This window comes from Apodemus sylvaticus, chromosome 6 (genome assembly GCF_947179515.1).
Source record: "Apodemus sylvaticus chromosome 6, mApoSyl1.1, whole genome shotgun sequence".
NCBI classification, from domain to species: Eukaryota; Metazoa; Chordata; class Mammalia; order Rodentia; family Muridae; genus Apodemus; species Apodemus sylvaticus.
In genome coordinates, this window is record NC_067477.1 from 68,973,457 (window position 1) to 68,991,656 (window position 18,200).

Sequence of the window (18,200 nt, forward strand, 5' to 3'; positions counted from 1 at the left end):
TACACTAGCCCACACATTACAGCCTCAGCTGGAAACAGACACACATTTGTTTCATTTAATAGGCCCACTTTTGCAAGCAGGCATAGATCACGGCTTACTTTACACATTCCATTTAAATATTTGTAGAGCGGTAGTTGGCCACAGGTCTGTTCTAGGAAGTGCAAAGGCCAGGGAGGGCTGTGGGGGTGGGGAGCTAAGAGGGGCGTTTACTCTTTATGAGCTTCCTCTTTTTTCCTCTCCATCTTTTCTCCTTGTTCCATTTCTTCTTCTCCAAGCCACAGAAGCCAGAATTGAGATATATTTCCAAAGTTTAATATAATCTATTTTGACACGAACCAAATCGTCACTGAGGCAGGTGGAGCGCAGTGACAATTATTAAGCAGCTTTCTCTCTGATCACTGCCAGCTAAAGGTAAGATTTAGAAACGAATCTTTAAAGCCTGAAGGTGTTTTTGAAACTTTAAAATAATCTACATTCTAAATGATGATGCAAGCTGCCTCCTTTGCTGAGCGCTTCCCAAAGGGCCCCCCCCCTTGCTTTCTGAGACTGACGCTGCACCACCACCACAATATATCTCTGTAGCAAGAAACATGGAGGGAAGCTGGGGACCCTACGAATCCAGAGGGACTTGGCAAAATTACTTATCCCATGGACTGCGAGGTAAGAGTATAAATAGGAGCATGCGAGCATAAGTTCAAAGTTACAAATGTTAGAAATGTTCCCTTTTGGTGAAGACTGAAATTCAATTCAGAATTGAATGGGGTGGGAAGTAAGGAACGCAGCCTGTGGTTCTGATTGGCTTGGTGGCCTTCCTCATCTGATAGCAATGGGAAGGACCTGGGCAGCAGATGGCTAAAGAACAACACTGAGTGACAGGACAGCAGCAGGCGATGCAGGGGGCTGTCTATAGTGGAACCCACCCTTACCTCTCATGTTTCCCATATCACACCTCTATGAGGCTTGGCAGAGAAGGAACGACATCACCCTGTCCTCTGTCCACAGTTGGCCTATTCTGCTCTGACCTTTCCATGTGTTTGCTATCATGGTTGCATCCCTGCATGATGAGACTGCTGCTGTCAGTCTTAGCACACAGGTGAGGACTCGTGTGGATCCCTTTCTGTCTCACCTCCTTCCCCTATTTCCCTCCAGGAGACCCATCCTTCGGTTTTGCTGTGGCAAACGTGTGAGAGCTTGCCTTACTTATGTTGTGGTTCCTTTCCACTGTCATCCTTTTCCTTTCAAAACCATGGATGGCCCTTCCCTCAAACCTTTAGTGACTCCCCCCATCCCTGTTCTGACCTTACAACATAGTACTGAAGTTGCCTCAACTTCAATGTCATCTGTCTGCCTTTTATCTGCCTAGACAATCCCCAAGCCTTTCTTTGCCCCCTCCCTCCAGGCTACCTTCCCCCTCTCCTTACCATCAAATGGCTTGGCAGTGTGCCACTTCTTCCTGAATGCACCTGTGCCTCTTGCCCTTTAACCATGGCATCAGGGGTCAGCCTTCCCCAGGGATCCAAAATACTGGCCATCTTCTCCCTAGAGGATGGAATGGCTTTTTTCTATTCTAGTTCAGACATCCAATAGCGTGCTTTCTGTGTGTCTTTTATTCGGCTTTCCCAATGACAGCTTCTCATGATTCTTGGGGAAGATCCTCTATAAATATGATCTCACTACCTGATCATCTACCCATACAGCTTTCCCTCCCTCTTGCCTATGAGGGAATGGGAATCTCTCAGGGCTACCTTCTTAGCAGCCCCACAACTCCTTTAAAAAATGTTTTTTAAAGTATATGCATGTTTCTGTAGCTACAGAGGCCATAAGAGGGTATCAGATCTCCTGGAGATGGACTTACAAGCATAGATGAACTCTGATCCTCTGCAAGAGGGGCAAGTGCTCTTCCCAACTGAGCTATCTCTCCGGTCCCAACTCTCTCTCCTTAAATTGCAATTTCCTTTTCTGAGGCTCTAATTGCTGTGGCTGTGGGTGGGTACCATTTAATCACCAATCACTTTCCCACCTGGAACTGTGAACTCAAGCCTCTCTCTCCAGTTTCTAAAGCCCTTTCAACAGATGTCCCACAGGCTTCCTGAGGGTCACACACTGTAAGCCAAACTAAGCTGTAAAACACTTTCTTCCATAGTTCTGCCACCCAGATGTCAGCCTCCCCTAAAAAAAGGTCTTTTAAATCCCCCACCAGGGATTTCCAGGGACATGCCCCATTTAACCCATTTTCTATTTTTAAGTCTTAAATGGAAGATACTCTCTACCATCTATTTTGCTTTTTTTTGACCAAATTTATTTCTCCTAAAGCATGGATTTAGTACTGCACACTTTCTTCTGAAACATTTTATGGCTCCCAAGGTCCTAAAGAACCATGTCTGCCTTCCTAGTTCACGGACTTCCTTTCCAAGGTGTCTCTCTCACCACAAGAAATAACTGTGCAAATGTGCCTCACCTTTGCCTGGTGAAGGAACCACCTCCCTCCTTTCCACATTGGGAATGGCCATAAGGCCTGATCCGAGATGCCAGCCCTCTGCCTGACCTGAGATGCCAGCCCTCTGCCTGACCTGAGATGCCAGCCCTCTGCCAATCCTTTGCAAATCCCTCCAGGCAGAGCTAGCCACAGGCATTCACCATTTCTATGATTCTGTGGCAACATGCAACATTCAGCACTCAATGACATATTTGAGGCCATGTGAAGGCCTTATCTCCCGGCCACCATGTCCTCAGCACTTAGAGATGGTGTCCTTGGCAACAGGGAAGATGCCATAGCTATCAACAGGAGTAGAGCTGTTTCTGGCACATGGAAGAACCATAGACACCTGGGTTTCTACCCTTATTATTGATTACCAAGTCCCACTGTTGAAACTTGGCATATTTTTAAAGATCTGAATTTTCAGAGATTTCTATGGAACCTCCCTAAAGGTTTCCCATATATTGGCATGGAAAAATTCTCTCTCTCACCATTCTAAGCTGGAAGCTTGATTGCTCCAAGTCTTGGGGTTTTTAAACCCATAAAACTTGAATGAATTAAAGTGATATGCTAATTACAACTGTCCAGGAGCAACTGGTAACCACAGCTAACAGTGGGATCCGCTCCAGTGTTGGTTCTCTTACTTTCTGGTTGTAAGGGACTTAATCTCAGCGCCTCAGTTTTCTTAGCTATGAAATGGTGGTAATAATTTCACCCAACAATATCTAGCATTATAGCCTCCCTGACTGAAGACTCTTTGAACAGTGTAGGGACATAACAGGTGAAGCGTACCCATTACATGCGTTGATCGTGAAGTCACGCCAGTGGACAGAAGACCACGGGGCAAAAGGACACCATCCCCAAGAAGCTGCAAGGAGCACAGAGCACCACCTCAGGCCTGTTTAGACTTTTATGTGTTCTTAATGTATTCCCCATTTTCCACATCCTCACACACCCTCTGAAAGGTTTGGGAAATGTAATAAATATGAATTGACTACGTTTAAATGCCTGGAGTCAGTAAAATCAGTATACATTCTCGAAATGAAATACCCTTGTTAAAAAGAACGTCAGTCTGTCCTTTTGCAGTAGCTGGGAACGAAAGGGTAACGACGAAGAATCTGTAAGAACTCCCGTTATTGACATCACTGACCTATAAACATATCCCCTTCAGCGTGATATACAGCACTTCAGTACCCTTGTTTTTGTATAATTGCCATTACCAAAAGCCTTTCAATTTCGAGTGCTCAGACGAGAGCAATTCATATTTCAGATAATCTGCCAACGAGGAAAACTAATTTCAAAATATTTGATCATAAAAGTTGTCCTCGGCTTCTACAGAGATAATTTAGTCAAATAATATCAGATAATCTGAAAGCAGTCTTAGCAGGAAATTGCTGGGGACTCCGTCTAAGAGGCTCCATTTGCACTTATATAAATGTACGGAAAGTGTAGGCGACTTTGACAGCCTGCCATATGTGATCTCACTGCACAGCCTACCTACTTTGCCATCCAAAGTTATATCCTTTGAAGCATTGCCAGAATTACTTTAGCCCAGTAGATATGCGAGTTGTGCCCTTTAGAAGCCGTATCATTTCCTTTCTACTCTGACTAGTTCAGTGTAGCATCTGCTCAGCTAAATTCCTTTGAAGGTTAAAAATAAGATAGGCTTCTTCCAGCCTCCTGCTCCTGACGCTGCCCCAGCACCTTGTGGGGGCGGGGAAGGGAACGACAGGACAAGTACCCACTGCTAAGTGAACTGTGAGCGAACAGATTGTAAAGCAGAGGCCTTGGAAACCTTAAAAATGACAGTGTGGGCTGCTCAAGGTTAGGGGCCTGTTAGGAGAACAGATAAGACCCAGTCAGGTCTCCAAGATCCCGGTCCAGGCTCATTTTCTTGCTTCCCCGCCGACTAGATGTCTAACACATACAAAAGAACACAGCCAGAAAGCGACAATAGGAAATGTCACCGACAGAGTGTCTTAATTTTATAAACAGAAAATGAATGCTTGGATCTCATCTCCAGGAAACATTTGCGTTTTAGAAATAGTCAGACTTGGCACTCTGTCTTCTCGGGACTGCTGACAGTTGTAGTCAGTTATTACACTGTTGTGACTTGGAAGCTGATGCCCCCCAAACAGTTCAAAATTAGTAACATCGTGATTCAGGATTGTCTGCCTGCTAATCTAGGCTTCTTTTATAATTATTTTAAAAGGCACTATCTGATTTCCTGAGCACCGCCCCAGGTGTTCTCCGGGATAATGAATGGATAAACATATCAGCCAGTGTCACAGAGCGGTTGTGACATTTTCGAAATATCTTCAACTCCTGTAATTTCAATGTATACCACACCCAAGGTTGCAAGCCCACACTTCTACTAAAGAGCTGACTGAATCCTAGTGATTGGCCCCATTTCCTTGACTGAAGAGGCTCCGAAAAGCAGAGGAGCAGCATGGCCCTTTCTTGGTCTTTGCATACTCTCACCTGCAACTAAGGAGGTGGAAAGATGGTGATTTCAGGGTTTGTTCCAACCTCCATTTTTCTTGAACTTGTGTCATCTGGGCTCTGCAACATGCAGACTTCGATAAATGGCAAAGGACATTTTCGTGACTCTCGGCGACCAAGCCTACCAGGAAATACTGATGCTCACAGGCAAGGGTGAGCCCTTCAACAGAATGCCTGCTTTTCTACTGTCATCCCCACATGGGATCTGAACATGGCGATGCCTTTGAACACCGCATCTCTGTACCTCTCTTGTATGCCGTCACACACCATCGAGATTATGGGGTTAAAGGTCCTCTGTGTGGTCAAAAGGAAGAAGAAAGCAACACAGCACTTACGGAAGCGTTTTGTAGCACCAACCGACGTTTGTGGAGTCTTTGGCATGTCATCAGCTTTAACATTCTTAAAACAAGGCAAACTTTACACTTCCTCCAAAAGAATCACCTTGGGGCTAGAATTTCCTAGAAGTGTTTCTCTGTATATTTCCTATGTTGGACTAAGTTGAACTCCTAATAAACACCAAGTTTAATAATTAGAAAGGTTGATTTGCTAGACTCAGGTATTACAGCAGGAACAAACATCTTGGAAATCAAGATGGTGGAATAATGAAAATCTGAGATTGGTGCTACCTTCTCCAACATCTCTGTCCCTTCAAGCTTTAGCCCTTCCCGGCTGGTAGCCAGTGGCCACTGCCTGCATTGCAAAACAGGGCTGAAAGAAATCATGTTTCTAGAATAATGCTGCTACTCTTAAGAAAGCCAAAATGGGTAGGGCTTCTTAATATAAAGTTGACTTCTGTCCAAACTTAGACTGGAAAAAAAAGCTAAACAAACAAACAAAAAGCCCAACAAAACAACAACAGTAAAACCATAAATATAATTGATGGTATTTTACCCAAATGCTGTTCTTGTCCAAAAACTCTCAAGATTTATCAAAGCATACTGTAGGCTCACTAGTGTGAAGGCAAGGCCTTCAACATCCTTGAAAAACGCCCATTCTCAAACCACCTTTTTCCTTCTTAGGGAAAACTTTTCTTTGCATACATTCTCCTGCTCTCAAAAAGTTTCTGTGGTTATCGAAAGCAATAGATTTAATCTGCCAGCACATTAAAAATTAACAGCCTAGGAGGAAGGTTCTGTCTTATTATTGAATGTGGTAAATTTGTAGTTCCAGGAGTCAGGAGAGACAGAGAGAGAGAGAGAGAGAGAGAGAGAGAGAGAGAGAGCAAAGGAAAATCAGGTTTGCCATTTAGTCAATCAGAAATTATTTATATCTGAAAACAAGAAACAGAGTAGGTGCAAAACCCAAATATATCCAATATAACCCAGAATATAGCCAATAGTATCCGCTCATTAGCATATCTGCATATAAATACACATATTTATCAAAATAGCTAAAATAATTGAATGGGCTGACATCATTCTTTTTAAAAGTGGTGGTTTGTGGAAAATGAGATTTTCCAAACGAAGGAGAAAGGATAAGAAAAGCAGAAAGCCATAGGATGCCTGGTGTCTAAAACCAACATCAATTCTCAGGTTATCAGTCTAGTTCTAGAATTTATGCAAAACACCCAAAGTCAATTTCTTACTATTTTTTCATCTGAAATCGCTACAATATTACCCCTGTCCATGATGTCTCATGTTAGCCCTAAACCCTAAGACAGATTGAGCGTGTACATCTAGAGACGGAAATTTGAATTTTGTGTGAATTTAGTGATTTTTTTTGACCCCCTTCTCTGCAGGTCAAGTTATTTCCTGTCCTTGATCTGAGCAGTTTGCTCTTGCTCACCCTCTCCCAGGGCCCAGGCTAACTGAGGAGGGATGCTGGCCGGGGTACAGGGTATTATTTTGCATATATTGTCTACATAAGCACCACATTATGGACAGAAATTATCTTTACTTTCCAACTTTGCATAATAAAATAATCCATAAAATTAATACCATATAGAAAATAGTGCTTGCCAGGCAAAGAAATGTACACTGCTTTCTAGAAATCCGGGGACATTACACTGCCTATGCCTGCATGAATAATACATGGCTTAATTCAGGAAAACACCGTTTCATTATTTAAAAATGAATAAATTACAGACTTAGAATGATAGCTAAATTTCCTGCATCTTACTTTGGTTCCATGTTCTAATTCAAAAATGAACTGGAAAATAGCATTTTGTCCAGCACACCCATAAAGCAAGTGTGTTCCTTCGGAACCATTTCTGACTTTATGTTTCTTTCTCTACAGAATGGAGGACACTGCGTCTCATTTCTTCGCTTGCTCACTTTAATGCCAGAATTAAGACATCGAAGATCTTCAGTTTGTACATTTGACAGTGGCGAGCCTATCCCGAACTGTCCTGGGAGCCCGTGATTCAGTCTAACGAGAAAGGTCTCCTTTGCCCAGAGGTCCTGTGGTTTAGCCTTCTGCTTGGGAATAAATAAAAATAGCCTGATTCTCATATAGGATGCCACAGTAAATTTCTTCTACTGACACTGGCCTCCTTTAAAGGCCTGTTAAAAAAAAAAAATCCAGTCCCATTTGGGGACTGGGGAAGGTATTGAGAAGAGAGAGAAATGCACTAGTAATAAGGAATTAATTTGGAATTAAACTAAGTTAAGCGTGCCCACGCAGTCCATGTAGGCTGAGTACAAAGTGACAGGCAGCAGATTATTCTACCGATTTCTGATGCTGGAAATTCGGATGGCATTTACTAGCATAACCTTTCAACTCTGCGCACATCAATAGAGGCCGACAGTGGTTTGAAATATGATTCCTTGCAGATAGCATATCCTCATTCATCTGACTGGGCTGCTTGCTCTGTGCTCCACTGCACAAACAGCGTCTCCCCCACTTCTGAGAGGACACTAATAAAAAAGGCATCAATTTCCAGCTCTAGTACTACTGTGATCTCTTTATATGTTCGACATCCAACATTAAATTAAAATGCTGTTATAAATCCTACTTTCTGAATCTGGAATGAGTGTTGGGTTTTTGTCGCATGAGACTGCAGCAAATCTTGTCAGATGCAAGGAAGCACGTCTTGTTCACTCAGAATTAATGTTGTGGATGAAAGGAGGAGGTAAAAGGGGTTGAGGATGGTGAACTGAGGGTGGCAGAGGCAGTGGGGAGTGGAGCTTTGGGGGGCCATGCTAGGCAGGGGATTTGCTGCTTTCAAGAAATGGCTAATCAGGAATTGTAATTATCAAGGACAAGCTGTGTGGTAGGAAGATGGCTGGTAAACACACAGACGCATGTGCCCATGTATGGCAACAGAAGAAATGAAGGGTAGAGATTTTTTCTTTTTAGGAATGAAATGCTTTTGGATATGAAGGGGTACTGTGGAAACTTCATCACTTACTAAAATCTCCGCCCACAGATGGCTCCTAGGCGTCAACGGCAAAGGCTCTTGGGGACACGCAACCTAGGCTGTGCAGTCAATGCCGCATACTTTTAAAGTTATAAGCCCATCAGCACCTCAATGACTGAATAACTGTCAATTAAGACTGGTTCATGGTTCTGAGACAGAAGTCACAGGACGAGAGAGGGAACAGGACGAGGGTAAGGGGCTGGCTTCTTCCACTTGGCCTCAGATGGTGCGTGTCCCCTGACGTTAGGAAATCCCTTGACAGTGCCTGATAAGGAAGATCCTTGCCATGATCACCTAATAGCTATGGGGACTATGAGTCCATCGAGGAGTACGCAAAGATACGCAGCCCTGGCTGGCCGCAGGCTCTGCCAGCTGCTCAGAATTACGGAGGAAAGAAAGAGGCATGCTTGCCTATTTGGGAGGGTGGGGCGGAAGGGAAAGGGGAGAGCTAGCAGTTCAATATCTGGATTGAACAGAGGAACTTTTCCCCCCAAGGATCCTGCCGGGAGGAACCTTGACATACACAAAGTCAGACCGTAGACAAAGCTGCCCTGGTGCGTACGATAAGGTCACCCGTGGGATTGGCGAGATTATCTCTGTCAAGCACTCGGACAGCATGCAGTCAAATGATGCATCATGCAGTCATTTTCGGGGGGGAAAAATCAATTTCTTCGCCAGGTCGCTCTTTGCTTTTCAAAGTGCCCTTGTAGGCCGTCACCACCAAGCATTTATCAATTTAAATGCTGTAAATTGATAATGTGCCACCGCGCCTTGTACTGTTTCTGAATTATTTTGATACTTATATTTGCTCGGTAGTCTCTGAACCCTCAGAGCTTCCACGTTCAAAGGGGCATTTTTCTTTGTTACATGCACAAATGATGAACTTTTTATGATTAGTACAGGAGAAAAATGCAGACGGATCCCGGTGGTGGGAGGGAACGCATGTACTTTACTACTTCATGTTTTTAACTTTTTAACTTCCTGCCTGAAAGGCTTGTAAAAGGAAGATATAAGGCTATATTTGTACATGTTTAGTAAAGGCATGCCAATTATCCCAGTATTGCATACATTTAGAAACCAATTGTAAGACTGCAAACACTTGTCCCCACCCTTGTGAGCCCTGGGGTGGCTTACATTTCTGGTCTTTATATTCTACTCTGTAGGATGCACTGATACCAAACAAAAGTAATGACTCCTAAGGAAAGCTTACATCTCCTTTACTCAGCCCTCAATATGTATATGTATATGTGTATGCGTATGCGTATGCATATGTGTATGTATATGTATATGTATGTATATGTATATGCATATGTATACACATACACACATATATGTATGTGTATATACAGATATGTATATGTGTGAGTGAATACACAAACACACACACAAACACACACACACACACACACACACACAAACACACGGACAGACGGAGAGTGTTAACCATACACTAGCCCCATGATTTGCACTGGGAAGCGAGGCATGGGAGAGTTTGAGCTCATGCCTTGGAAAAGCAAGAGAAAAGCGAGGCAGTTGCAGCCTCTTTAACCTCCAGTGATTTATTGGCCCTCAGCCAAGTTATCAGGGGAATCTAATTCTTCTTTATTATTCAAATAAACCACACTTGGCACCATGGCTCCCTTTCAGAATAGCTGCACAAATAGACTGAGCTCTGTCATTTATTTGACCTTGTATTTGTGTGCTGTAGCTATAATTTTATTTGCCGTTCTATACAACAAATGCAGTGGAATCTAAACTACAGAGGTGAACGGTAGGATGGGGAAAGGAGTTTGTGGTAAATACATGTCTGCATGGGTTAAAAAATATACTATTGCCATGTTCTCACCTTCACCCCTTTCAGGTTTCATCTCAGGGTGGCCATTCTACCCTAAGCAAGCTGTCTTTGAGTCAGCCAATCTGTAACCACCTGGAGCTTCCTTCTGACTGGCTTGCCATGGTCAAAGGCTGATTTGTAGGAGGGCAGGCATGGGGAGTAAGGGAGAGGAGAGCAGGGGAGTGGTCAGAGTCACTGTGAGAGAGTCTTCAGCTGGTGGATGAGATATCTGAGCTATTATGAAGTACTTATTTCCAGGTTTCATGCTTGTGCTATAGCCCATTTTGTTGTACACAGGGTTTGGTAGACGGGACAAATGCTGTCCAGGGTGTGTGCCCAGGCGACATCTGCACCTTCATTTCCAGCCTCCCACTCACCTATGAAGTATTTTGAGAAGCTGTGAGTCCACTTTTATCCCCCAGTCCACTGAGCTCTGTGTTCTCTGCCTCATGTTTGTGTTGGCCATGAATAGCCTGGAAGTGTGAGTTCTAGGGAAGTGGATGAACTCGTCATAATCATAATATAGGCTTCATAATAATAACTTGTGTAGTCTATAAAGAATCCTATGCGGCATTTACTTTCAGATTTAAGTTTCAGAAAAACTTGAGTTTCCTTGAGGAGTAGTGTCTCATTGTTGTTAATGGTCCATCTAGTTGTAGTTCCCTTTTTGGCTTTGGTTGCCAGGAAGCACCCAGCTGAGAGGAAAGCTTTATTAAATCTCTTCCATGCTGCATTTAAAGCACATATTTATGGTTTTTCTACCCCTGTGGTAACATAGTACCCCTTGTTATTTGTCTTTTTTCCTTATTCTACTTTGTTACCATTTTTTATGATATACATTTATCTTAAATCTTCTTTTGGAAGGAGGAGATATAGTCAACATATAAATATTACCCCAAGCTTTAAGTCTGATATCAACTAGAGATGCTTTCTGTTTACCATGTGTTGGCTTTTTTGGATTCTCTGGTGAGAATGCTCCTTCTGGTTTGGAAGCAACTTCCTAAAAGCTGGCTTCAGAGCACGGCTGCATGTTCAACACTGGGAGAGCCATTCTGTTTTCTCTTTTCATTTTCAGCCCTGCCAATTCCATTACTGCAGGGAGCAGAGCCGCCTCCACCAGCTCTAGGTGCAGAGCACCACTGACACACAGCACTCCGACTCTACGCAGACCAAAAGAGCACTGCTACAGGTGCACTCCGTCTCTACGCAGACTAAAAGAGCACTGCTACGGGGTCCCCTCCTCAGGGGAGGGCTCCTGGCTCCTGGCAGTCACTGCCACTCCCAAAGGCAAACTGCACCTCGGAAGCTAAGCATTTTCTCTCTTTCTTTCCTGATCATCTATCTGTTTATCTATCTATCTATCTATCTATCTATCTACCTACCTACCTATCACCTACCTATCTATCTATTGTCTATCTGGCAAGGCAGAGGAGGCTGCTGGGACACCACTATTGCTCCATCATCCCAAAGCTACAAGAATACTTCCTAGAGAGAGGCCCACAAATCCAAAACTCAGATGTTAGATAAGCAGACAAGGAAGCCTGCTTGGCCATCTGTTAGCCCAGGCTGCCCCACAGTACTCAGTGGAAGTTCCTCATTCGGATTCCTCGTGTGCAAAAAGTGAATGTTACTTCTCTTCTAAGCCTAAGCCATTTCACATGGTGAAAGAATAAAATGGAGACAGGAATATTATGTGACTAAGAATGCAGCTGTAGCTATGTTGTTCTCTTGGACACTGCTATGCTCACATGCCTACAGCCAGTTCCCCGAGGAATAGATAGAGTCACACACTCTCTAGCAAATCCACATAGAAAGGAATGGATGCTTTTTTTCATGTCTAGACTTTCACATGTTGGGTATCTGTCGAGTGTGTATGCTGAAAGAATAAATGCTTAGATCATATTTTCTTTGGATGTCACCCTTGAGAACCCTGCACCTCAATTCTGCAAGATGGAACTGGAGACACCCAGGAAGGGTCATGGTGTAGGGACCTTTATGGTCCTGTTCAGATGCAGAACCTCAGCTCCTTTGGAGCTCCCTGTCGTGGTTTCTGTACTGACAACATGTGCAATGTTAATATCAACCACAATTTTCCTTAGACTTCCGTTCTAAGCCCATCTAAATTGGTAAGGGCAAAAATTTCCCATCTCCTACTTTATGCCCTCATCTTTGTAGTTATACCTTGCTTCCAAACTCATCACTCTGCCAGCCTCTTCCTAGGCATGTCTGCCGATACCCACACTGTAGCACCCACAGGAGATGGCCAGGCATGCAGTGGCTCGGTTCTGCACCCGGAAGTTATCCCACTGACTCCTGCTGCCCACTCAAAGTGCAATTACAGGAAGAGGAGTGGCTGGCCTCACAGAAGGTGCCAGACACTGTGTCACCATTTTTATGTGGTCTCTTTAGAGAGCACCGTTATTTGTTTCTCGTGGTAAGAAAAGAGTTTTCAGTGTTACAGCAGTGATACAGAGAAAGAAAGGAAAAACTAGCATAGGGTTAAAGCCAAATTTCCCTTGAACAGATGATATTTCAGATGGCCACACTATTCCAGACGCATCAATTTCCTTGAAAATCCAATCCATATATGTGCATATGCTGTGCTGGCAGGAGGACTGCCTGAAATGGCCAAAACCCAAGAGCTAATATTCTTTTGGCCAGAATAATGCAATTATTATTTTCCTAGCTATCAGTCTACGCATACAGAGCCATCTGTTATGCAAAGCAAACATACACATCTCAATTACAGAAAATGCAGTTGCCTTGACAGAATTTGGACTACACCACTAACCAGGGCTGTAAAATGTGTTTGCAGCTAGTATATAATGGATGCTTTTCAGGAGTTCCCTAATTAGCATTTACCTGCTTAAACTAATTATTCATCCTTCTTCTTTACTGGCTTATTAAACTCTGTTGGAAACTCCACATAAACCAGGAATTCGGCATCAGAGAATCCCAACAGTGGCTTCCCAGCTCTACTTGCTGTTAACAACACAGGGGTGCACCCTGCTTGGAATTGCAGATTCCCAAACAGATTAAGATTAAAATCTCTACTGGAGGCTACAACAGAAGAGAGATCTTGGGAGATCTAGGAGGAGGCATTCCAAGTTAACACCCATCAGATTCCATCCCCTGGTTTTTTGAGAGTTCCACAAGAAATTGGTGTGCACACTACAGTCAAGAGCACACATGTTCTCCAAGGAAAGGCTCATGATTGCATCCCCCATTTGGAATCTCAACAGCAAATAATCAAATTTGGCAGGATTTCTGCTCCTTCCCCAGCCCTCCTCAAATGCCAGATCTCTCTATTATTTCCCAATGTCTTCCTTGATTTAGCTGTTTCCCAGTAAACCCCACTAACAGCCAGAAGGTTCCAGCCAAGCTGGATGTTTCCTTTGAGCTGTGCCAACCTTCAGAAGCTCTGAGCCTGGGTGGGACCTGTTTGTGAGGGGACCAGAGACTCTTATCTCCATCGTTAGCCTGGAGGCAGTTGAAGGAGAGGTAGTTTATCCAGCTTGGCAGATCATCACAGACATACAGAGCCTTCCTACAGAGGCTGCATGTCAACCACCACATGAAAAGGGTCAGTTTCAGCCAATCACCTGTACCAGAACAGATACCCAGATGTTGGGAGCTTTCATGGCCAAAACATCTGGATAATTAGCTGAATGGAAGACCTTATTTCAGGATAGACGGGCCATCTATAGCTGCAGCCTGGGCCTCAGAATGCAGCAGAATCGAAGTGTTTTTGTTTCTGGAGAAAAATCAAGGATTCTGTCCCTTGCCCTACAAGCTTCTGCATTCTCTTCTACCCTCCGACAAACACATGTGAGCAATTAAATGGCAAACCATGAAAGGCAGCTTTATTTTATGAAATTGTCTTCCAGCGACAGGCAGATTTTGCCAAGGCAGCGTACTCTCTCCTGGCAGGAACCCTCCCCGCAACACATTTTAATGGTGTCTTTCAGCATTTCTTGACTCCAAATGACTCCTGCCATTGTGTCAGCTCCCAGGATAGCACAGGGCACTCCATAAACATCCAGTAATAGGACACAAGGGAAGCACTATTAGTGTGTCCCTATCCTACCGGGCACTGGGGTTTCAAAGTTCAAAACAACCAAGGGAAGAAACTTCATTTGTTCTCAATAAATTAATAATGATCCTTGGGGGTGGGGTGGGGAAGGAAACTCAAATTTCTGAGCGCAAGTTTATTCCAAAAGCCCAACACAGACAGGCTTCTCTGACTTAGAAGAGTCAGGTAGAGACCCTTAAAGAATAAATTAGACAATTCATGCTAAGCAGAGCATCTCTCTTAGAAGGAAAAACAGTGGGCCGAAAGAGACTTTGCATTTAGTGCCAAGAATCTAAATTGTTCAACTTACTTGTGAGAGGCCTAGGTAGATAGAGACGGTTTCAGAAATGTACAAAAATTTTCCTTCTTGATTTAGTGCAAATACGAAGCCATCCAGGGACTGTAAGAAAAAAAGAATAATTATGTTAATACATATACACAGAGATACTACTAATAAAGGAACACGGCGAATTGAGGCCATTTTTTCTTCATGTGTAATAAAAGTCCTAAGTTGGTTTATATTGCATTATATGAATGAATTAGTGGGTTAAAGACCACAGATCTTTCCAATTTCAGAGAGTTCTTTATGTTTTTGTCATTTCAACCACGATGTGTCTAGGCCATGCTGATTTTCTGAGACATTGCCTTTATTTGGGGGGAGTCAGTGGTAACTGCCATCAAGTCAGTAAGCTCCTGGAAAGGAATGAAAATTAATGAAAGGAAAGGGGGAATGGCTTCTAGTTCTTGATTGATATGAATATCACTAATTAATAAAGGATGCTCTCCACACACTGGGTACCTATATTGGTAAAGAAAGCAGAAAGAGTCAGTGTACATGGGTGGGTGTGTCTGGGCTTAAATCTCACTCACCACCCTTGGGAACAAAACCAGAAAGAAGAAACTAACAAAAACTGGAGGGAATAAAAGTTGTCTTCAGTGTCATCTGTCATTCAGAAGTCTCAGCCTAACTTTACTAAATGAGGATTCTAGTTCCTGTTTGGTTTGACAAATGATGGCAACCACCATGGGGTCCAAGTTCCAACTCCACTCAATCAGGAATCGCCTGCTTCAAGTTCCCGTCATCAAAAGCATTTCATGCCCTCCGCCATCCTCACGGGGTTTTGTTTGGTATTATTTGTCTTTAACAGGCTAGGCTGCAGAAGTCTGTTTCCACAGACAAAGAACTTTTAAATCTTAGTGATATTAACAAAGGCCATGAACTTGTAAGTTCAGAAGCCTATGTCTGGAACAAGGTTTATGGACACATTAATGTCGTGCTTGTATAAATAGAGACAGTTGGAAGAAGTCAGAAATATACATTCTCGAAAACCTCAATTTTGGTCTACTTGAATACTGGAAAAATTGTCCAGATTCTGTGGTTTAAATGTGTTCCCCAAAGATCAGGAGATGAGTGGGGAGTGGGACCGCCAGGAGGTGGTTGGGGCAGAGAGCGCTGCTCTTAGGCATGTGGAGATGCTGTACCTGCTGGGGTGGGTTAGTCACCACAGGAGCAGCTTCTCCAAAGCATGAGTTTGGCTCTCTTTCTCTGCCTTCTCTTCATTGTCCTCTTGTCCTCTGACTTCTGCTATGCAATGAGGTCTCATGAAGGCCCTCCCTGACTACACACAAGCCTTGACCTTGGTCTTTCACACCTCCAACAATGTGAGAATTGAATCTCTGTACTCTGCGAATTAGCCAGTATCTGATAAACAGGTTAAGATAATTAATTTATATATAGGAGATTACAAAAATATACATTTACAGGTCAGCATGAAATGTGGATTTCCATTTTAAACATTTTCCCACATTTGCTCAAAACTGTAGAAACCCCTTACTCTGCTCTCCAATTTAGTGAGTTCTGAAAACAACTCAAAGGTCAGATTGCATTGTTTTACAAAAAGCAGATTACACAAGCAGCAAATCCACACATAGATATGTTAACAGTTCACACTGACTATATATCTTGTCGCATGTACCATCCTTTAATTTCCTCAAATAACCAACAGAGTAACCATAATCACCTAAATTCTCTATACATCAACACTAACAAACTTAGCAAAGTTAGGCAACAAGCCATCTTGCTTTGGAGAGTTGTATCTGAGTCCTGATAGATCAGTGTTTTCCAATAAATATTTAGTATGTGTAGATTAAAGAGAAGTTAAATATTTAGAGTGTTTCTGAAGTTATTTATATTAAGAGGGAACATATGATTTCTTATTATAGTTTTCAATGATTTGTCCCAATGGTAGAATCAGGTCCTTAGGGGTAAAAGATAAGGAGGGTGTAGAATAAAGGAGAGTTCCTGAGTCACGTTTACAGGGGTAATCTATCAGACCATCTCAGCTCTGCAGAGTTTCCCCAAAACAAATACTGCTAAGGGATCCTTGCCATTGACAAAATGACCAAAAGTACTTGATCAGACCTGACATTCCCAGAACAGAATATTAGAATAGTTTTGCTATCCTGTACATTGGCACCAGGCAGGCCTGGCTAGGCACAGAAATCCAGTACTACAGGGAGAAAAGGCTTCCCCTCTCAAGCATCGGAAGGATCCTGCTTCTACACATCTTTACCTCACACAGTCTAACTCTGGTAGACTAGGGTCCCTCCCTTCGACCTTTCCCCAGGAAAGAGGCTTTGCTAGACTTCCTATTCCACTAAGTTGTTGGGACTTTCAACGCAGAGAGGGTTTAAGAGGTCATCTTTACAAACCATAGCATGCCTCAGCAAGTGACAGTGGAGATGTCACAAGAGAGTGGGGTGACAGCCAGAAGGCTCCTGGGGTTCAAAGGACAGATAGAGCCGACCTGAAGATGATCCCCTATAATGGAACCCTTACTTCATGGATAAGGAAACTAAGGCACATGGGGGCTGTTTGGCTGGATAAGGTCAGTTAGTCAATCAGTGCCTTAGTCTTCCGTGCTGCCATGACTTTAAAGCCCTTACAATAGTGGGATGTTTCAGCTGGCTTACTGTTAGACTGAATTTCTCAACAGTCATGCCTTATTTACCTTTCTTTAACCAGAAGGGAATAAACCCTACATCCAGACTTGATGAACCCAGCCCTACCTCTCCCCTTGATATCACACATTCCAGATGACTAAGATGGGATGGAAATCAGACTCCCAAGAGTCCTGTTTAAGGAGTTATTAGAGTGTTTGAACATTCGGATGCCTCCAGTTTATATCAGCTGTGTATGTATGCCCTGATTTTCAGAATACCAGGGTCAGAGTAGATCCTATCCCCATTTCTCTCCCTCCTTCCCTTTCCTCCTTTCCTTTCTCCCTGACTTGTATTTATTTTTTGTTTTGTTTTGTTTTTGGTTAAAGACAGAGTCCCACTCAGATTCCCAGACTTGCAGTATAGCTTAGACTGCTATCAAACTATACGTGATCCTGCTGCACCAGCCCTCCCAAGCTGGGTTTTAGGAATGTTGTTACAACATCCAGCTCTGGGTGTGAGTCTTCTTTGACACTTAGTGCCTGTCCTGAAGAGATGTCTATGCCACACCCACCAAGCTCTCCTTTTGCATTAAAGGAGTGTGTCTCGTGACAGTAGTTCCTGCCCGTATACCTACGACAGTGCAAATGTCTGAAAGACATGGCCAACCCAGTTCACAACAACAATGGGGAACTGGAGATGGCACATCAGGTGAAATGCTTGCTGTGCAAACACAAAGACTGCAGTTCAGACATCAAGAACCCACATAAAGGCCAGGCACGTGTGGAGACACACCTGGAATCTTAGCATAGGAGGCAGAAATGGGATCCTTAGCATAAACCGGCTGTCCAGACTGAGACTGGCAAGCTCTGGTATCACATAAGAGAGAACCTGCCTTGATGCATAAGGCGAGAGCTCCCAAGGAAAACACCAAAGTCCACTTTGAGGCTCGACACGCATTACACATGGACATGTGCACCCATGCACAGACAGGTGTCTGTACACAGATGAACATCTA

At 43.4% G+C, this 18,200-nt stretch overlaps 1 protein-coding gene across 1 annotated transcript in view; it reads right to left on the reverse strand.

Moving 5' to 3' along the window:
- Positions 1-18,200, reverse strand: part of Npas3 (neuronal PAS domain protein 3) — a 573,957-nt gene that overhangs the window by 225,261 nt on the left and 330,496 nt on the right. The window contains exon 4 of the mRNA XM_052186732.1: positions 14,553-14,642. Within this exon, the coding sequence (XP_052042692.1) occupies positions 14,553-14,642 (90 nt within the window). The remainder of the gene's footprint in view (positions 1-14,552; positions 14,643-18,200) is intronic.